Raw genomic sequence first — 20,543 nt, forward strand, 5'->3', positions numbered from 1 at the left:
TCATACCATTATCTATATAGCTGACCTTGCCCTGTGACCTCTAGTACTTCAATTTGTGAGGCTGGTACTAAATATTCAATTAATGATTCCATGCTTGAGGGTTGACTGTTAACTGGCATATTATTCTCTTGAAGAATCATAGTAACTAAGAATTATTAGAACTAGACTAGTTAACAGCAAAACAAACCTCTATTATGTGAACCAATATCAAAGTTCACAGACTTTGATTTCTGAGATATAGCATTTTCCCGTCTCCTCAAAAAACATGTTCCTATCAATACAGCAGCAATTGTGCAGATACAAGTAAGAAATATTCCAACAAATATGATAGAAAATATAAAAACAGCACCAATATCCTCCTCAGTAAAAGTTTTAGTAGCAGTAGGAGTGGGCTCAATTGTTGATGATGAACCTATACACTCTCAATAGTAATACAATACTGTATATTTACTTACTTGCAAATAGTACTGCTCGACATAAATCAAGTGCATGTCCCCCTATAGTATCACAGTTGATGCCAGTTACAAGAATATAGAGCTGCCTTTGATTTGATAAGATATATGGCATCTTTCCATACATAAAACATGCCAGATCTTTACAATTTTCATTATCATCACAAGATACTTCATTTTGTAATTCATGAATGCAAGGCTTAGAGCAATAAATGGTAGCATTCTCATTATCAGCACATGGATAGGAGGTTAGTACTGATGTAATTGGTTCAGGTATGAGAAGGCTCAGTAATGCTGCTGAACAGTAACAACGTGCTTCTAATGGTAAGTAAGGATTCCAGTCAAAATGCACCACTACTGATAGATCAGTGACATTGTCATATGGAACTTCTGATTCACATGTACTACATGAGAAGTTAAATATATGTGAGAGAAGGAATGAATATAATTACCATACCTATTGTAGTTACTGAGACTGATAAACTCACTACAATCTAAATGAAAGTAATAAAAGTTACATTATAAATTCTGTTTTACTCACCTGTCGTTGATCTTGCAAACAATGATGCTCTAATACTGACATTAGTGACAATATCTTGTAGAATATCTTCTTGACAGTGAGAGACTGTTAGTATACCAGACACTATCAAGACAAGTATAGGCAGCCTTTCACCACTTAGGATAGGTTTATAAATCATTGTTATAGAGCTTTAGGAGGAACAGCTACTGCTAACTACTAGATGATACTGGAAGTACTTTCAATATAAAAATTGTCAATACAAAACACACATTCCTCCAAACACAAACTTTTAATATGATGGTGAATTTGCTCAGAATATAATATTATTCCATTCTCTTCTACGTCTTAATTGACTAGCAGCAGATGTTAGTTCTTTTTTTAAGTGATGACTCCATCAAGGGTTTCTTCTAGAGTGAAGTACTCGTTTGAGAGCTCTTGATAAGTACCTGGAAGCAGAGTTTACATGCATGTATGTATATGCTTACCATATATATTGATCAATTGAAGCTGCATACAACATAAACAGCACACTAAAACTGTCAAAAACTACATGGAATCATTGAATCATGCTTAAATCATTGTTGCCTGATAAAAATTGCACTGTTCATTTATAGTGATAGACCTTAATTTTCCAAATAGAAACTTTAAATATAGACAAAGCACCATTCCTAAAGATATTAAATGGCAGGTTTCAGTTGCTACTAGCTAATTAATTATACGTGCATTGTTTTTTTGATTGCCAGATAAGAAGTATAAACAGATAACTAATACCCAACTTCATGATAAACTTGCTGTATGCATATTATAGAGTGGATTATAACAATAACAGGAAACTACACTGATTCACTGAAAAATGTATGCTATAATGAAAATTTTAGTAATATTCTGCTTTAGTGTCTGGCTGGATAAGGACCTTATCTTGACCAGAGGAATCCATTGGTACTTCTAGCGTGGCTCTAAACTTTCTCTAAGAGGAAAGTCACAAATCTGTTTTCTTATTAACTGTCAATACTTATAAATGAATGAATGATGGAGTATAAGAAATGAAAATGTTAATGATATAAGCAGAGCAATAGTTCAATCTTTAGAGCAAGCACTGGCCACACACCCTACAATAGCCACACCCTAACCAGTTATAACTAGTTATTAATACCAATACCTTGCACTAATAATCCATTCTTATCTTCCTCAACCAAAACCACCTCCTCCTCTCCCTCCTCCTCCTCCTCCTCCCCCCAGCTTATGGCTGGTTGTTTCCCTCTCTCTATGTCATCTTCTTCATTGTCTGGAGTTGACCATAATCCTGATATCTCTAGTACTTTCAATCTGTGCTCCAGCTCAGCTATCCTAGTACCTAATAGTCTGATTAACAAACAAACTAATCATAAAATAACACACAACAGTCTCATACACATACATTCACAAATACATGCAAGCAGTGATTATGGTATCACTGTACATAAAATCCACATTACATCATGCATGTTATGTACACACGTATAATTATGTAGATAAATAATAAATTGATACATGTGTAGCACATGTATTATAGCACGTGCATTGTAACGTGTACATGTACATTGATTTACATGTACATGTATATAGTAGCTATTATTTTTATAAACTTAAACGGTAAAAATACCAAAACAACTCATTGTTTATGATAATCCTACGGTACCTGTTGGTTTTTCTAGAGTGACTCAGAGCGAGTGATTTCTCTTTCACTTCTTCAGAGAGACTATTAGCCAGCACCTCCAGCTCCTGTACCCTCCTCACTGATTGTCTCAAAGCTGTAAACACAACAAAGAGACAAAATAAAAACAATTTAGACTACTAGGCCATGAGACACATAAACAGTCAATTAAAGCAAACCATAATAAGTAATGTGTGCAGAAACAATTGCTAATCATTATTGTTATGCAGAAAGTTTTATTGAAGCTGATGCAATGAAAATTGGTTTTTAAAAATTGGGTCAAAGACCATGGCTATAGTACATGTATATGGTGGTTGGCCAAATTTTACCAAAAAATGAAAAGTCGGGAATTCTCCATTTTTATAATTTCTTCTGATACATATACATGTTCTTATTTTACGTTTTAAGTTTGAGCTGATTCTGATCAAGTTTGGATTTTTTATGAATTTTTAAAAGTTGCTCAAAAATTAGGCAAAAGACGTAAGGCTATAGCCTTTGGATGTCGGGACAAATTTCATCAAAAATGGCTAAGAGAGAATTTTCAATTTTTATAATCTTTTCTGATAGGTATATATAATCTTATTTTATATTTTAAATTTGAGCTAATTCTGATCAAATTTGAATTTTTTACAAAATTTTAAAGTTGCTCAAAAATTTAGACCCTGTACTATACATGTAGTTTTGCTTTTTAAATTGGCTCGTGCTCATAACTCGAAAATTAGTTGTCGGAAACAGCTCAAACTTGCTACACAGCATAAGTACATCAATGAGTATCAGAAAATATAATAGAAATTTGGGGTGATTTCGGAGCCATTTTTTGGGAAAAACCATGGGCTATAGCCTTGGGTATTTTTCAGAATTTTGGCGCTTCCTTAAAATGGCCGTAACTTGAAAAATTGAAGTAGGAATCAGCTCAAACTTTCTACACAGCATAAGGGCATCAATATGTATCAGAAAATGTAATAAAAAATTGGGATGCTTCCGGAGCCATTTTTTGGAAAAACCGTGGGCTATTGATTATACAGTAGTACATGGTCACTGGCTAAATTTCACCAAAAATGATTATGAGATAATTCTCAGTTTTTATAATACATATACATCCTCTTATGTTATGTTTCAAATTTGGTAAAAGAAAAGGAATTGGTTTTTAATGCACTGAAATAAAACAAAGGTGTCCTTATTGCCACAGATGTGCATGGCTACAAAATACCAGGCCATGTATAGCCTGAAGGAGTTCACTGAAACAATGAGGAAGGAACAACACAGTACAACACACTGTTGTTGTACATAATGCCATTAAGGCAGTAAGGTTTCTAAGTAAGGTTAGATATACAATAACAAGTAGTCATAGCCATGACAATATGCCCACTCAAGCAAGCAACAACCACATATGTACATACATACCCACACATATATACAAATCAACTAATGTATATCCCATACATAAACACTAAATTCAGCTATTATGTATATGTACATGAACATGTAATGAAATTGTCCTTGTTGCCTAACCTGACAGCTTCTCACTGCTCATGAATTGTATTGCCTGGTTCTGTGTGTCTCTATTCTTTTTCCTCTCAACCGTTCTCTATTACAAAGATAAACATAAATGTTACTTCTCTCTATAAAATATCAACAGTTGAATACAATCTTCTCTTTTTCCTTCTTTAATCAATGTCATCGCATTTAACATATCCTTAAACTAGCTCTATACTGTCTCTTACCTTATATCTATCAATCTTATTAATTGCACTGTCTCTGTCAGCCTGTGTTTCTATTAGCTCCAGTTTCAATTGCCTGTCACGCACAAAACCCAATACTATTGTCACACCATCATGCTTTACCAGTACCTGTTCTCATCCAGGAGTTTCTCAAAAGTGCTACGAGAGGGTACTTTATCATTGACCCTTTCCTCCAGCATTTTGTTCAACGTGTTGCATTTCCCAGCAAAAGCATCTCTCTGTGTTGCAAGTATTACAAAAAAGACATTTTAATGGATAAAGCATACCTTATTATTAAAATATTACAAAAATTAAATAGGAAATGATTATACAAATTAATAAGTAATTGTAATTTAGCAAGAAAATGTATTTTCATTGAAAACATGCCACTACTCTTACTTCTGTCATAGCTTCTTCTTTTTCATCTTCCAGTGACTGGACTTCTCTCACAAGAGACATTATCTATAAAGAAAGTACAAAAATGAGTTCATGATCAAAAGATGATTAAAGACAGAAGGAGGCAGAGGGTTAGACATTAAGGCATGTACTTGACTTTGAGCTGCTTCAAGTTGCGAGATTAGTCTGGCTTTTTCCTCGGCAAAATCCGTCCCTAGAGAAGCCGGAGAAGGCATCAATACGCCTCTGGCCTGAGACAACTTCTCCTTTAGCGACTACAACACAAAAGGAAGGAGAGTTCAAAGAGACAGAGGCCGAATGAAAGTGTTTGTGTCTCTGTTGTGAGATAATATCAGATATATCATGCACTAAGAAGTGAAACCTGTCTACTATCATGGACTGAAACCTAATGCTAGTATTACAGGCAGACGGTTCACATGTACCTGTACTTCCTCTTTGTGCTTATGCCTCAGTTGCTTAATGAGCCCCTCCAATTGTGTCACTCTATCAACCGACTATAAAGGAAAAAGTATCAATTAAGAGTGATTAAGTGTGTGTGTGTGTGTGTGTGTGTGTGTGTTTGAGTGTGTGGTGTGTGTGTGTGTGAGTGTGTGTGTGTGTGTGTGTGTGTGTGGTGTGTGTGTGTGTGGGTGTTTGTGTGTGTGTTTGTGTGTGTGTGTGTGTGTATGTGTGTGGTGTGTGTGTGTGTGTGTGTGTGTGTGTGGGTGTGTGTGAGTAGTTGCAGTAGTACTTATGTGTACATATTTAGATTAAGTTAAACATGTAGCAGATGTTTTAAATAACAGCTAGAGCTCTAATAGTAACTGTATCATGGCTATACTCTTAATTCATAGGAAATGATTGGTAAATATTATCTGGGCTAGTTTGCTAAAATAACAATAATAATAACAATAATAATAATAATAACATGATAATGATACCAATAATTCATATAGTATACTGATTAATTTGATTTATAAATAAATACATAAGATAAGGATGACAGATTATTTGCATAAACATTACCAGATGGCATACAACCATCGATCAGGACAACATCTGATCAAAAAACAAGTTAAAATAACATTATTCATTTATTTTATTTACCATAAACAATCCTTTTTGCAAATAAGTAAAGGATTTTGCTAATACCTGGTACAACTGATATCACTTCATTCAAGGAAATAGACTAACGTGACACACGCACACACAAACATTACTGTAATGCCAAAATTCATTAGGACTATTAGGACATACACAAAGGTACACATCACACAGATACAAAGCTGTGTGTGTGTGTGTGTGTGTGTGTGTGTGTGTGCGCGTGTGTGTGTGTGTATGTGTGTACACATACACATACATACATGAAATCATAAGGCATACAAGTGCATATGACTACATGTAAGGATTATAGTATACATCACATACACAAAGCTGTGTGTATGTGTGTGTGTGTGTGTGTGTGTGTGTGTGTGTACCATAGATATTATAGACTATATAATATAATTATATATATAATAATATTATATATATAATTAATATATTCCTTTATTATAATTATTAGATATTATTAAAGGTTACATAGTCTATAATAATTATGGTGTGTACACATACATATACATGAAATCATAACTTGTATTATATATAAGGATTGTAATATGTCACATACAGACAAAGGGAGTCAGTACATAATGGTATTAGCAAGGTTACTTGATCAGGGAATTCAAGTGATTCGTAATCAGTTGAGTCATTGGGCGACTGTCCTTCCAGGTAATAATCTTTCTAATTAAGAGAGAGCAAGTATTCTAATTAGAGCCAAAAGGAAATTATTTCTTACCATGTGATTCATGAGTCGCGAGAACTCCTCCTTTTCTTCTTGAGAGAGTTCAAGCTCGCGGTGAAGTATACGAATGGCTTCTTCTTTACTTCTTAATTTCCTCTTGCATGTTGATAACTAAAATAGGAATGAGAAGAAAAGAAACACTCTCTACTCAGTAAAAACAACTTTTAAAGAATTCCTTTCACAGGTCAAGCTTCAATAATCACTCCAACCTGAAAAACAACTCACTTCTGTCTGAAGTGCTTCGTATTGCTCTAAAGATATGGTCACTTCTCCCTTTCCTTTCTTTTTGGAAGCCATGCTGTTTCCGTATAACACCGTGCATCATTGACACACGCATTCCAATTAGGTGGAGCTAGTTAATTAAATTAATTACTTTCTACCCACTCACCAAAGCCTCCTACAAAAGGCCACATTCTTGACTTTCAACCTAACATCGAAAAATAAGAGTTTTGTCTCGTTTCAACCACTTTTCAACGGTACTATGAAGACTAAAGTGATGCTAGCATTCTCACTGTTGCTGCTGCTTGTAGCAAAAGGAACTGAGGGTAAGTGCAATACAGTACTAGCTGACTGTACAGCTGTTTCAAACTGAAGATTAATTTGGTATAATATCTACTGCATATGCATGTCAGTAATACTCAACGGTAGCTCGTTTCTTCTTTCTCTTTTATCTTTATCTCACATGGTCCCTTTAAACGAGCTGCTATATATATTGTTTTCTTTGCAAATGAGAAGTGGTACAAATGCTGCTTTATTCGGTTCCGCATGGCTACCAGCAGTTATCACCCCATTGTAGCATTGTATGCCTGATAATAATGCATTTTTACAGTATTGTATACAGCAGAGTGAAGATACAGTCAAATAAAGCTGACTGTAGCTGCTAAAACCATCTGTCATGCATGAATAGTCATTAGATCATGGTTTAAATGAGAACTGTTATGTAATAATGCAGCTTGGCTAAATTCACAACTTCACACCGGCCATCCTTCATTCCATGCATGCATTCACCAAATATGGGGAAGAATGATTTACAAAAAACTAGGAACACAGTAATGCTATACTAATCGTTTGTTTGCAATAGGTCAAACTTATGGCAGGGCCACATTCAACATACGTGGGATTACCGGTTACATCACATTCATGCCTCAACCTAACAACCGCATGATGATAATGGTAAGTGAAACCTGGTATTAGTAACAATTGTTATTCCATTGTTATCAATTTAATGCAGTCTAATATCAGTGGGACTAATGCCAATCACCACTGGCATGTTCACCTCTTACCAGTTGACGGCTCCCTTCCGCCTGCAATGAGATGCAGTAACGACCTTATAGGAGGACATTTTGATCCACTTGGAGCCGTTGTGTCCCTAGGGAGCAACTATAGTATGTACTGTAACCCTAACAACCAGAGTGCTTGTGAAGTTGGAGACCTTTCTGGAAAAGTAGGACCTCTTACGAGTGGCGTGCGGAATTATAATGAAACCACAGGGGAGTTAGTTCTCTTTGGAGTAAATGGCATCATTGGACGTTCCATTAAAATCCATGGAACGGAAGACGTTTGTGCTACAATAGTCTCCAGTACTGAGTTGAATGGGAGCCCTACCATTACTATGCTAAAAGCTGCTTTCATTTATCCAGTTGGTGGGGTGGTGTACATGAGGCAAGTCATGGGAGAGAGTGCTGTTATTTTTGGCAAGTTATACTGGGTCAATAACTCAAGCTCAACCATGAATCACCCATGGAGTATTCGGATGAATAAGGTATGGTAGCCAATATGATCTAATATGACGGATACTTTGCCCACACAAATTGTGACAAGCCCAATAGAATGAAATTAGATGAGTGATATCATTGCATTAGCAGCAAGACATAATATGAAAATAATATTATATAAATGGGTTTTGGGTTAATTCTGGAGTTCCAGTCAATAATAGTACAATATACTGTATGAGGTTATTAATTACTATTGTTCTTTCCTTCTTAGCCCAGCCAATACTACAGAGAAGGCAACTGCAATAATCTTGGCAGCGTTGTTTCTGATCTTGGTAGTAGACATAGGACTATATCTATATCCAATGCACCACAACCATACTATGCTTGGTCATTTTTCTTTCAAGATCCCACTCTTAATCTCACTGACCCAGCTAATGGCGGCTCACTTGTCATTAATTTTAATTCAAGCAATAACGTACTCGCTTGTGCTCCTCTCGTTCAAGTTGAGACTTTAAGTGTGGCGGCAATCAACCGATTCACCGCCTCCCAGTCCTCACGCTTTGCTTCAACTCTAGTCACCACTGGATACTCTCCATCTGGTCTTAGAGTCTTCAGCTCGGCCATTGCTCCTAATTCGCTCTGTAAGAATGAGTTTTCTGCTGGTCGCCCTCGTATCTATAATCCACACTCTGCTCCACCACTTGATGGATCTGAAGGTACTCCTGATCGCTATCCGGTAGGTAATTTCTCCATCAAGTACAGGAGGTTTAGTCCAAGTGGTAGTCGAGTCACAGAGCTACCAATCCATGGCCACGAGACTATATCAGGTCATTCACTTGGCTCCATGAGAATGGGCTCCTCTGGCATGACGCACTCTTGCTCATCACTCTGGCCTCAGTATCCTTCTGGGGCTGAAGTCAGGATGGCTAAGGCTACATTCAATAGCACAGTAACTGGAGCAATCTACTTTGTGAGTTTGTTGCCATAGTCTATATTTGAAGCTTTAAATAATTTTATTTGTAGATACAACGCCGTTTTGGAGATGGAGTGCTTGGAATGACTCACATAATGGTGGACATATGGTATACCAATCCCTCAACGGCACAAGTCAGTGTCTTATATGTAGACATATATTGCTTATCGATATAATACTTTGGTGCCTGTAATTTTGATGTTTTTATCTTTTAATAGACCTCTGGACATAAATGGCACATCCATGAGAGGCCTCCACAGGAAGGAGTGAGATGTGTTGATGCCATTGGGGGACACTTCAATCCATTCAATGTTGACTTAAACAACAATTATAGCACAGAGTGTACGCCTTTTGCTCCTCTCCGTTGTGAGAGCGGTGATCTAAGTGGCAAGCATCCAAAGTTGAGCATCAGTGCTGCATCTCCCACTCGCCCTACGTACACGTATGTAGATAATAATCTTCACTTGTGGGGACCTGCTAACTACTCAAGTGAGACCAAAATTAATTATAAATACATGCACTATTAATTAAAACATGTCATATTTGCCTCTCATGCTCATTCTTTAAATTTTATTTGATTTTGGGTATGACTTTCTCTCATTGTGTAGTTATTGGTCGCTCAATCGGACTTCACTCTACTGCTGGCCCTCTCTTTGACTGTGGCCCCATTACAGAAATTGTCTTCTCTTCTCGTAACAGGACCATTATGTTTTCTTATGATGCAAACTTTGACAGGTAAGAAGTATATTTCTCTGTATGTATGCTTCATTTTAATTAATCATTTAGGACTACCTTTGCTACTCAGCTTACAAGAAATGCAAGAACCGCATCTCCAAGTGACGTATTGATATTAGACCAAGAGATGACTACTGATTCTAGTGGTAATACTGGCTGCGTTAGTGCTACTGTTCGCACTGTTGGAGGATCAAGTAAGCATCAATTAGTCTATTAAACATAATAACAATAATAATTGGTGACCTACTCTTGATAATAATTATTATCTTTATCTTTATTCTTATTTTAGCTGAAGATGCAGATGACATGCTAAACTCACTTGAGATTCCTGACAGTGCTGGCTGCACTTCAAGCCCACCTTCTTCATCTGCTTTGATGCTTCCGTCTCTCTTCCTCATTCTCTTTAGTGTCTTGCTAGTGATTGCTGGTGCTATTTAAAAAGCTATGGATGTGACACTGTGGCATGTAGTTATGTGTATGCTTGCTAATACATTGACTTTAATATTTTGCTAAAATTTGTTGTAGCTCTAAATTTTTTCTAATAGTTGATGATAAGTGAGAGTAAGTGTGATTTCATGAGTTGTGATGTAGATAGAATTACATACTCCAGAGTTTTTATAATTAAAGAGATCAGTATATAGTACAGCAAGACTAGAGAGGAAGAGCTAGTCATGCATCAAACTATTACATATCACGTTGGAATGCTGATCATCATGCTTGTGGACTACTAACTAAATTAAAAATATTAAACACACATCAGTTAGTTTGCTTGACTAATGACGCTATACAATTTGCTCTTTATTGGTTAACTTTTGTCTCATTATAGCCAATAATATAGTATTTATTATAAAATAATTTTAAAAATTTAATACTTAAATTCTGTGTCTGGCATATCATTACGCAACTGTTCAACAGTTAATAGAGAAAGTTTATCATTTCCAGTAAAATCAACAATTTGAAGGTCAAGACTAAGGAGGGGGATCTTTAAAATACCACTATTTGTTATTCCAGAACATTTCCTTAAATAAAGTTCCCTCAAGCAAGGAAACCTTGGCAAAGACTCAAATAAACTATCGGTGATGTTTGTTTCGGACAAATTGAGTATCTCAATCGATAAATCCACTTTAATGTCACCAAATGATTTAATCCTATAGCATCCTGTTAGGTCTAGGCTCTTTAGTGTCCCTTGCCAATCTTTTGTCTCAAATATGCTTTGGACGTCAAGGTGAGACGTCATTACAGAGTGGGCTAGTGAAAGGTGTCTTAAAATTGGCCAACTGGCACCTGAAAGCCACAAAAGTGGTGTATTGCAATTCAGTAACGAGACCCTCTCCAACGAACTGCAATTTAGCAGCTCCATTGAGGATTCTTTGTTAGGCTCTGCTTCGCTCAATGAGGTTTTAAGCACTTCGCTTAAGTCGCAGTTCAACAGTCGCAAATATTTTATGCTCGGACACCTTTTGAAGAGGAAGTCCAAAACGTTGCCGTCAATCTTTGGCTTCTTCGCCCGATTCAGTCGAAAGTTTGACTGAATGCTAATTATCTGTAGTTTAGGCGATACGTAATTTTCTATTATTTTCTTCATTTTTCTCACGTCAATCTGAGGTAGGGTCGTCATGTCAACGTTTGTCCAAAGACATTCCTCTCGATGCAAGTGATAAAAACGTTTGCAAGTTCTAGCAAGTCGTACGAGTGATACGATATCGAGTTTGCCCATAATGTAAAGAGTGAGGGTATCGGGTAAGCAATCAAGGTTCGGTTCTGGAGAAAAACTGTCAACAGGTAGAGGAGCTTCCTGAGAAAAAAAAGACTAAATGCATTGGAAATTAATGAGCTACCTTGCTTATTTTTTGCTTTTTTGTTTTGATAGGAAGCTTCTCTGAACTCCACCTATCTCTTTTAGCCATTCTTTCTCAAGGAGGAGCTAATAATGAACTAACAGCCTGAGGGATTACCCCTATAGTAGCCACACCTTCTTATTTTCCTACAGCAGCGTCATAACTCGTCAGAGGAGCCCACGTGTTCTCGACAGGGCCAGCGGGCGTGCCAGAGTGCCACAGCAGCGTGTATCAGTACTGTCGTTTTTGCTGGCGTTGTCTCTGTGTGAAAGAGTCAAAAACACCTCCATATCCTGGTCTTGTTTCGTCCCAGAGGACTCTAAGACCCAAAGGCGACTTCCACAACCGGAAAATCTCCTCGAGAGACCGAGTTATTCTTGTTTTTAGAAACAGTTTCACCCCGACTCAAAAACGGCGGCCGCTTCCCTTGGCAACGGGCCCACGGCAACTCATCTCAACTTTCCTTCTTCATCCTCGTCCACTTCAGAAGGAAGGCAAGAGCCAGAAAAGTGAGTCCAGTCCTACAAGCTAACCCTCTTCTCCTTCGGCCCCTCTTGTCCAGCGTAGGCTGTGCCCATAGAATGCCACGAGGGTTGTTTACATTAGCGCTCCCCACGTGGCTATCTCTTTCGAAAAGAAAGAGATAGAAAGAAAGAGAGACCCATTCCAAAGATCACAGGAATCTAGAACCCTCTCTAGCGAGCCCCCTTGACCCTGCTTGCTTCCCCTACTCCATATTTTCATTTCAGAGCAAGCGGTCGGGAGGAAAGGGCCCGGGTAAGGCACACACGTGGACCCGCCGGGAGAGAAGGAGAGTCGATAACTGCTTGCTTTATCACTTCTTCTCACATGTACCACTACCACCACATGTAGTTACTGGCTGCATCTACTAAGTGCCCCAAGTCTTGTAATGAGTGAGAATTTATCTTTTCACTTTTCACCCTGTTTTTAGGATGTCTGAAGCTGGATTGGAGGCTCTGATTCAAGCAGCACAGTTTCTTGAAGAGAATGGAGGTAAAGGATTTGAGCATTCATTGCTTGAGTGTTTGTGCAAGTTTTTGTATCTTTGTGGTTGAAACGTTGTTTGATTTCTGGGCCTAATATTAAGACGTGTTAAAGCCAATTGTCACCTTTGATGCTGATTACTTGTTAGCATGTCAAACATTTCTCTCTTTATACATGTATATCCACTCTCCTCTTTCTTTGTTTCTTTCAGCTTCTGAAACTGGCGCTGAAGTTGACGTTCAGACCTCGGGCCAACGCAAAAGAAACACGAGACACAGGATGAAGAAACCCTCGCCATACAGGTACTGGCAGAAGAGGTGTACATGTGTAGCCTCTGTAGGTCTTCTGTTCTTGATTGTTATTCCTGTGTCAGTTTAATCAGGGAAAAAGGGAGAGAGGTTTTATCATACTTTCAATTGCATGTTCTTTCACTTTAGACAAAATTATTGTCCTTCCTTCCTTCCTTGCCTTTCCCTAGTCATTGTCTCCCAGTGTATAGCAACCTCTTCTGCTTACTATCTATCACATTTATATATACACACACACACCCTCTCTCTTATTCTGTTTCTCTCTCCTCCCTCCCTCTCACCTTCTCTTTCTTTATTTCCTTTCTCTTTACCAACTCTCTCTGTTTGTGTTCATTTATCTGACTAAGCTTGTAACCAAACGTGACCACAAGTTGGTGTAGAGGAAAGCATATCAGTGCCTTGTATGCTCAATTCCTCTTTAAGCTAAGTGGAGTTCATGTATCAGAAGACATACAAGGCCTCTGTGATGTAACCCCAAGTATTTATATTGTCAAGGAGTTTTGTGTGGGCTCTGACTAAAGGCATCTTGATTGGGCATTGGGGTTTGTGTAGGGCTATCTCAATCTTGGGTGGTTTATTGCTCACATACATGTACATGTATAAGTACATGTGTATATGCCCTTTTACTCATTATGTCCATGTAATACTAGGAACTAATCACGCGTATTTATTGTACTAGCTTGTGGGTTTTTAGGGCATATACTCTCTCACTCTCTCTAGCTATTAAGCAGACCCTGTGTTACTATGTTATAAGCATGCATTTGCATTCTCTCTTTCTGCTGGCTCATGTTTCTAACTCAGCTTTGTATTACCTGCTAATTCTGATATCTGCTTCACTAAGCACATTCCTTAGCTTCTTTCCCTAACCTTTTAAAAACACTAGCACACACAAGTAGTAATATCAGTACAGTCATGAGATTATCAGCTCTTTCTTGTATACATAAAGCTACTACAGAATGATTATGATTTGTTTTATGTCTTGTCGTCAGTGAACCTGCTTCAGTTATCATTTGTAGTGTGTGTGTGCATGTATGTGTAATGGACACCTGGTCACATATTGTCTGCTTTAAGTACATGTATTTGATACATTTTGTAGAGAAAGAGATTATTTTGTAGTTGTATTAATAATTCATGTTTGTTTCTCGTCTTCTTTTTTATAGTCGAACAACTCATAATCTCTTGGAAAAGAATAGGTGAGCTCTCTCTCTCTCTCTCTCTCTCTTTCTATACACACATTGTATAAACTTTTATTGTATGTATAAACTTTTATTGTACGTATAAACTTTTATTGTACGTTTACATATCCAAGGAACATAGTTTCTTCCTTTTTCCAATACATTCAAAGTCTAATTTGGCATTTCTCTTACAGAATGTTTTCCAAATGAGCCGGTTTTGAAACATGTGCTGCACACATGCACTCATCACACATGTGACTTACCATATTACTATACATGGACTTCCTTGCATGCTTGTAATGTACTTACATGTATATGGTGGAAAGTTATAGCCTGTAATATTATACCACTTCTCTCTCCTCTATTTGGTACTCATCTTATAGTACCAACAGCTTATAGAGGCACTTAGTGTCTATTGTACTATGCTAAGTGTCTCTGTTCTTTATGCCCTTTGGCCTCTCTTGTGTTTACATGCCAGCTGTGATCCATGTCCCTCCCCTACTCTCTATCACTATTAATACTCACCTCTCTCCTGTGTGTGCATTATGTATATGTACTTGTGTGTGTGTGTGTACTTGTGTGAGGCACTTCAAATCTATGAATAACAGTATCTGATAGTCTATTGTAAAATGATATTGGTGCATGGCATTCCTCATTTTGCCCATAGGTGGCCTATGAATCTCCTTTTCTTGTTATATGGGGTGTTACTGGGTATAGGTATATGCTGCTATTATTCACTTTACCTCCTATGGGACCAGGTGGGCATTACAGGTGTACACCCACTGTATCCAGTCCCAATGGGGTGTGAATCTTCTGTCTTATATTGCCCTTGTAATGGGTGTATATCAGGGCATGTAAAGAGAGACTTTTAATAGCTTTATTGGCCTATTTTTCCTTTTCTTATCACCTTGGGGTCATAATCTTGTGAACATGTACTTGTGTTTTAATCATTATGAAAACTGTCTGAGGTTTTTAATGAGAAATATAATTTGTGTATATACACAAACCTCAAACTCTCAATTAGCATACATGTACATGTATGTTCTACTCTACCTTCTTTCATTTACCATTCACACACAGACACAGACACACACTCACACACACACACACACACCCACACACCTTATTTAAGAGAAGATGTTACATATACCACACACAGCTGAGCACAATCTGTTTCTGGTCTGATCTGCTGTTTCCTCTTTGGCTTGCTTTGTGGTTTATTGGTGACATTGTCTGTGTTGTTGGATCAGCTGTTTGCTTAATGGTAGCAACATGAACTGGATCTGTAATAACATCATACAGATCCTTATGAACCCACTTCTTATGCGTATACATGTATTTTTATAGACTTTTTAAATACTAGCCATTACACCATACAAACATAAAGACATGTAATCTCAAATAACTCACTCATGTACATGTACATGTATGTATACACTAAGCTGACTCTTATGATATCTGGTCTAACCACATACAGCATTGTACACATGTCCCCTTGATATTCGATATTCTACAAACATCATGCAGTCTCTCTACATGTACATGGCTTGATTACCATTCCCATACATGTGCTATTCTTGTAACATGTGTTATATGACTTATATCCATTTACATGTATGTATGTGCATGCATCTAAATGTGTTGTTCTAATTAAGTTAGTGGGAGTTTCTACAGTTGTCGTGAGGGCATTAATTGGAATCATGGCAGAATGACCCTAAGTTGTTTTTGTTCTCAGAATTGTTCTCATGTCGTGAATACAATAAATTGTCATATCATTGTCACATGGGGGGACATGTGTCATCATTATACTTGCACACGTATACTGCTGATATGTCATTAATTGTGTGTGTTATTTAGATGTGTACATCTACTATAGTGCATATATGATTTTTGGCTTCGTTCCCAATTTATCTGATTGTACTTATAAAGTTAATTATTATCATTATCCTCTCTTCTTAAGAATACATTGATTATAGGATGGAATGGCTTGTTTATGATTCAATGTCATTGTCTTTATCCATCATTGAGAGGATATAATGTTTATGCTATGTATAATGCACTGGCTTGCTTTGAGCCTGCAAAGAAGTTTATCTATTTAAAGATGTTGCCTTTTTTCATTTTAATGTACAGTAGCATCTAATTTAGTTGTTGGATTTTGGATAAAGAGTAATTGGTATATTTAATTGCAACTGAACATGTACAGGTACATTATGCATACAGGGACTTTGTGTTATTTTCTCTATCTTCCTTTTGTCCATTAAAGCCTTTTTTCAGTTGTTAATATTTATTTCCCTCCATTAACAGTGGTTCCTAGCCCCTTTGTTATGTTTCTTTAACACTTTCATTGACCCTATTAGTTATTATTATTGATAATACTGACTCCCTTTAACCACTAACTTGACCACTTAACTTTATTTGCGATGGCTTCCAGTAACTTCTAATATGACACATGTTCTCTTACAAACTCACAAACAAGTCCATGTGTACGTGTATACTTTAATACTAAAGCTTATTTTTGTTAAGCTAGAGTTGTATGTCCTAACTGCTAGACACAATTGTGTACACACGCACGGTCTGTTATGTAATGAATGCGCATTGTGTATTTAGTAAACCAAAAGCAGTCGTGTGAGTTACTGTTTAGTTTTTATGGATAATCCCAAAAGTAGGGAATTATACACCATAGCAAGTGGATTGGAGGCCTATTAGGATTTCTAATTTCAATTTACACATGCACACACAAACTTGCATGTACATTACATGTATTATAAGCTATTATTGTCATTTTTTTTTTTTATTCTTTAGACGTGCTCAGTTGCGTGACTGCCTTGAAGTCTTGAGGCAGCATGTTCCCTTTCCAGATAAGCTCACAACTTTGGCATTGCTTCAAAGTGCAAGGAAATACATTGAAGTGAGTCTGTATACATGTGTAGTGCCATAGGACTTTTAGTACCTGAATTCCAGCCAAATATTTGTAAGAAGGACTACATGTAGTGTGAGAAAGTGGATTGCCTACAGTAGCTACTTGTTTATCACTTGTTTTTCTATTCCTTTACTTACATGTATGAGTTTATTTTAACAACTTTTTGTGTATATATGCGCGTGTAAGTGAGTAACTGATGACCCTTTGTGTTATTCTTGTTTCCTTTTATGGCCTATCAATCAAAACACAATTTAGTTTTATTGTTGCTTGTCAGGTTTTAATTCCCACTGGATTTTGGTATAGTGCTCATGCAGGTTCTTGTTTGTAGTACAGGGTCTTTACCCAAATTTTGCCAAGAATGACTAAGAGAGAATTCTCCATTTTTATAATTTTTTCTGATACGTATACATGTTTTTATGTTGTGTAGTAAGTTTGAGCTGATTCCGATCAAAATTAGATTTTTTATGAATTTTAAAAGTTACTCCAAAATTGAGCTAAAGTCCCTGTACTATAGTACAGTGATTTGGGCCAAATTTTGCCAAAAATGACTAGGAGAGAATTCTCCATTTTTATATTTTTTTTCTGATACATATACATGGTCTTATGTTGTGTAGCAAATTTGAGCTAATTCCGATAAAATTTGGATTTTTTATGAATTTTTAAAGTTACTCCAAAATTGAGCTAAAGTCCCTGTACTATATAGTACAGTGATTTGGGCCAAATTTTACCAAAAATGAAAAGAAGAAAGTTTTTCATTTTTATAATTTTTCCTGATACATATACACGTTCTTATGCTATATTTTAAATTTGAGCTCATTCTGATCAAAATTGGATTTTTTTACGAATTTTTAAAGTTACTCAAAAATCGGGCCAAAGTCCCTGTACTATAGTACATGGTCTCGAGCCAAATTTTGCCAAAAGTGACTAGGAAAGAATCCTCCATTTTTAATAATTTTTTCTGGTACACATATACATTGTATGTATACATGCATACATGTACATGTATGTTCTTTATCTTGGAGTACAAGTTTGTTTATAATCATCACATTTGCTTGCATAATGCTCCCACTATTGCTATTATTAGTTTTTTCATATCTCGTGGCTATTATTATTATTATTATTATTATTATTATTATTATTATTATTATTATTATTATTATTATTATTATAACGAAAATTAGAATTAAGAGGGAGAGAGAGACAAGATGAGAGAAAAGGGGAAGAAACCCATAATTACAAAAACGAAAAGAAGAGAAGAAGAGAAGAAACAAAAACAAAAAGAAGCACAAAGACGAGATTATTATTATTATTATTATTATTATTATTAATTCAGTGTGTTGTGTGTGTAATGGTGACATATTGATTACATTCCTCAGTTGGAATTTGCTCCTCACACTATGTACTCCTTCATTCAAGGGCCAGTAAACTAAAGATTGACAAAACTGATTATCATTTAAATTTAATATAATGACAGCCCTTTTGTAAATGATGGCCCACAATGGCTCTATATTGTCTCTATGCAGCCATTCATTATTTCATTCACTTTCTGTCTTGTATCGTCTATAGGCCTTAAAGACAAAGGAGAATGAAGAGACTCAACTTATCTCTGAGCTTCAAAGAACACAGACTATTCTACTCACTCGTCTCGCTGCCCTAGGGGCCGGTGGGAAGCTCCTCCCACCAGTCGTCACGGCTCTAGCAAACGCCACCACACCCTCTTCCATAAACTCGATGATGTCTTCGTCTCTCTCTGTCTCAAACTCCGCTGCCCCCACCTCAACAACTAATGCCAACGGGGCCTCCTTTTCGAAAGCCAACCCGGTTACCACAGCAACCGTTGCTGCAACCGGAAATGGGGCGGGGCCAACCGAAGAGCTTGACGAGAGTCTGGTGATTGATGTGATTCATGATTCAGACGATAATAGCTCAACTACTTCCGGTAGCGATGGAGGCTGTACTTCAACTAGTCACAAGAACACTACGGCCATTGCTACAAGTACTAGCAACAGTACTAATGACATTGAGCCTACTCCTGCCACTGCTCAATGAGGGGGAGAGAGAGGAGGGGGCAGTACTTAGTGCCTCCTCTTCTTGTTGCTACTTTTTCTAAATTTGTAAGCTAGTGACTTTAATTATTACCTTTTTGTGTACATTTTGGTGTGCATGTGTACATGTACATGTAGCTCGATATGTATTTTTTATTTGTCTTTTTTTACAATGTAAATGTAAGCCTTTTTCAATGCACCTACATGTGTACATGTACATGTATATGCATGTATTTACATGTACATGTACTGTATTTGGAATGTGCATCTATTATTATTTCAAATCATCCAATCTTTCTCTATCTTTCTCTTCCTTTAGTAACCGGGTTACTATAGACTAGTAGTTACAGTACATGCTGACTCTGGCTTGTTTGCTGTTTTTTTTTCACTCTCTCTGTGTGTTGAACTGACTGTATGTTACATGTTTGTATGTGTGTGTGTGTGTGTGTGATATGTGCATGTACTCAAGGAAGATAAGTACTTTCTTTCTCTTTTTCCTGTGTTCTCTTTTCTCATACTCATTTTCCAAATGAGACGCAGAATCCGTTATAAGGAACAATAAACCATAGTTAAATAAAATAAATAATAATATATTGATAATTATAATTATTATTATTATTATTATTATTATTATTATTATTATTATTATTATTATTATTATTATTATTATTAATTACAGATAATAAAATAGAGGTATTATTTAACAAATTGTCTTATTTTTGATCACCAGTTATAATTTTAAATGTAATGTTGATTCATCAGGAAGATTTAACGTAAAAAGCACATTATTATTATTATTGTTATTATTATTATTATTATTATTATGAAACTATTCTTCTCTGTTCCTTTTTCTTTCATTTCCATTATTAGTAGTAATAATAATAATTATTATTTAAATCTCTTCCCCCATTTAACTCCTTCCTTGTTTCCATTACTCTTTTGTAATACTCTTTTAATGCATACCTTTTTGTTTGTGTTTTTTTTGTTTGTTTAAGCTCTTTGTTGTTGTTTATTTGAACACTTATTATTGTCATTATTATAGTTAGCAAGAGAGATTTATTTTCATGTGTCATTATGTTTGTTTGTCAGTAAAAACAAGTTGTTATTTTACTGATTTTCTTAATAATTATTATTACTGAATTCCACGTCCAAACTAGCTGCAATTTGTTCTGCTTTGAGGCTTGCTTTCTTATTGCGTTATTAG

General features: G+C 36.3%; 5 protein-coding genes across 6 annotated transcripts; 2 read left to right on the forward strand and 3 right to left on the reverse strand.

The window, feature by feature from the left end:
• Positions 1–8: 8 nt before the first annotated feature.
• LOC109586752 (uncharacterized) lies at positions 9–1,920 on the reverse strand. The gene is made up of 5 exons (XM_020002962.1): positions 994–1,920; positions 910–946; positions 456–856; positions 188–412; positions 9–145 (listed from the first exon to the last, which is right to left on the reverse strand). The coding sequence occupies exons 1-5, from the start codon at positions 1,148–1,150 to the stop codon at positions 9–11; spliced, it is 957 nt and encodes a 318-aa protein (XP_019858521.1). The 5' UTR covers positions 1,151–1,920.
• Positions 1,921–1,943: 23 nt separating this feature from the next.
• On the reverse strand, positions 1,944–6,962 carry LOC105315983 (coiled-coil domain-containing protein 149-like). The gene is made up of 12 exons (XM_020003819.1): positions 6,851–6,962; positions 6,620–6,736; positions 6,493–6,564; positions 5,226–5,297; positions 4,935–5,057; positions 4,786–4,848; positions 4,516–4,625; positions 4,390–4,462; positions 4,178–4,253; positions 2,651–2,762; positions 2,132–2,334; positions 1,944–2,081 (listed from the first exon to the last, which is right to left on the reverse strand). The coding sequence occupies exons 1-12, from the start codon at positions 6,920–6,922 to the stop codon at positions 2,050–2,052; spliced, it is 1,125 nt and encodes a 374-aa protein (XP_019859378.1). The 5' UTR covers positions 6,923–6,962; the 3' UTR covers positions 1,944–2,049.
• A 63-nt stretch (positions 6,963–7,025) lies between these two features.
• On the forward strand, positions 7,026–10,613 carry LOC100636013 (uncharacterized). Its single transcript, XM_003383291.2, has 9 exons — positions 7,026–7,170; positions 7,707–7,798; positions 7,857–8,387; positions 8,612–9,310; positions 9,364–9,447; positions 9,532–9,802; positions 9,922–10,048; positions 10,100–10,242; positions 10,338–10,613. The coding sequence occupies exons 1-9, from the start codon at positions 7,107–7,109 to the stop codon at positions 10,484–10,486; spliced, it is 2,160 nt and encodes a 719-aa protein (XP_003383339.1). The 5' UTR covers positions 7,026–7,106; the 3' UTR covers positions 10,487–10,613.
• LOC105315997 (F-box/LRR-repeat protein 12-like) lies at positions 10,480–11,979 on the reverse strand. The gene is made up of 2 exons (XM_011410786.2): positions 11,887–11,979; positions 10,480–11,843 (listed from the first exon to the last, which is right to left on the reverse strand). Exons 1-2 carry the CDS (start codon positions 11,953–11,955, stop codon positions 10,914–10,916), a joined length of 999 nt encoding a protein of 332 aa, XP_011409088.1. The 5' UTR covers positions 11,956–11,979; the 3' UTR covers positions 10,480–10,913.
• A 130-nt stretch (positions 11,980–12,109) lies between these two features.
• On the forward strand, positions 12,110–20,479 carry LOC109587627 (max dimerization protein 3). 2 transcript variants are annotated; one of them, XM_020003858.1, is made up of 7 exons: positions 12,110–12,395; positions 12,839–12,900; positions 13,103–13,193; positions 14,360–14,392; positions 17,177–17,282; positions 18,861–19,408; positions 19,659–20,479. In XM_020003858.1, the coding sequence occupies exons 2-6, from the start codon at positions 12,840–12,842 to the stop codon at positions 19,341–19,343; spliced, it is 774 nt and encodes a 257-aa protein (XP_019859417.1). In that variant the 5' UTR covers positions 12,110–12,395; position 12,839; the 3' UTR covers positions 19,344–19,408; positions 19,659–20,479. The 2 variants fall into 2 exon arrangements, with proteins under 2 accessions (XP_019859417.1, XP_019859419.1); XM_020003860.1 differs by lacking the exon at positions 12,110–12,395 and adding an exon at positions 12,521–12,663.
• The last annotated feature ends 64 nt before the right edge of the window (positions 20,480–20,543 follow it).

This window comes from Amphimedon queenslandica, unplaced genomic scaffold (assembly GCF_000090795.2).
Source record: "Amphimedon queenslandica unplaced genomic scaffold, v1.1 AMPQUscaffold_13513, whole genome shotgun sequence".
In the NCBI taxonomy this organism is placed as follows: domain Eukaryota; kingdom Metazoa; phylum Porifera; class Demospongiae; order Haplosclerida; family Niphatidae; genus Amphimedon; species Amphimedon queenslandica.

Excerpts from the sequence above, each read along its gene's own strand:
- LOC109586752 (XM_020002962.1), bottom strand. The coding sequence starts at position 1,150 with ATGATTTATAAACCTATCCTAAGTGGTGAAAGGCTGCCTATACTTGTC. Across the intron at positions 413-455 it reads TCGAGCAGTACTATTTGCAA|GTTCATCATCAACAATTGAG; the intron begins GTAAGTAAATAT and ends GAGAGTGTATAG. Across the intron at positions 146-187 it reads TATTGGTTCACATAATAGAG|TTACTATGATTCTTCAAGAG; the intron begins GTTTGTTTTGCT and ends AATAATTCTTAG.
- LOC105315983 (XM_020003819.1), bottom strand. The coding sequence starts at position 6,922 with ATGGCTTCCAAAAAGAAAGGAAAGGGAGAAGTGACCATATCTTTAGAG. Across the intron at positions 6,565-6,619 it reads CGCGACTCATGAATCACATG|AAAGATTATTACCTGGAAGG; the intron begins GTAAGAAATAAT and ends TCTCTTAATTAG. Across the intron at positions 5,298-6,492 it reads CACTTGAATTCCCTGATCAA|TCGGTTGATAGAGTGACACA; the intron begins GTAACCTTGCTA and ends TTTCCTTTATAG.
- LOC100636013 (XM_003383291.2), top strand. The coding sequence starts at position 7,107 with ATGAAGACTAAAGTGATGCTAGCATTCTCACTGTTGCTGCTGCTTGTA. Across the intron at positions 9,448-9,531 it reads CCAATCCCTCAACGGCACAA|ACCTCTGGACATAAATGGCA; the intron begins GTCAGTGTCTTA and ends ATCTTTTAATAG. Across the intron at positions 10,049-10,099 it reads TATGATGCAAACTTTGACAG|GACTACCTTTGCTACTCAGC; the intron begins GTAAGAAGTATA and ends TTAATCATTTAG.
- LOC105315997 (XM_011410786.2), bottom strand. The coding sequence starts at position 11,955 with ATGGCTAAAAGAGATAGGTGGAGTTCAGAGAAGCTTCCTATCAAAACA. Across the intron at positions 11,844-11,886 it reads AAAAGCAAAAAATAAGCAAG|GAAGCTCCTCTACCTGTTGA; the intron begins GTAGCTCATTAA and ends TTTTTTTCTCAG.
- LOC109587627 (XM_020003858.1), top strand. The coding sequence starts at position 12,840 with ATGTCTGAAGCTGGATTGGAGGCTCTGATTCAAGCAGCACAGTTTCTT. Across the intron at positions 13,194-14,359 it reads AAGAAACCCTCGCCATACAG|TCGAACAACTCATAATCTCT; the intron begins GTACTGGCAGAA and ends TCTTTTTTATAG. Across the intron at positions 17,283-18,860 it reads GTGCAAGGAAATACATTGAA|GCCTTAAAGACAAAGGAGAA; the intron begins GTGAGTCTGTAT and ends TATCGTCTATAG.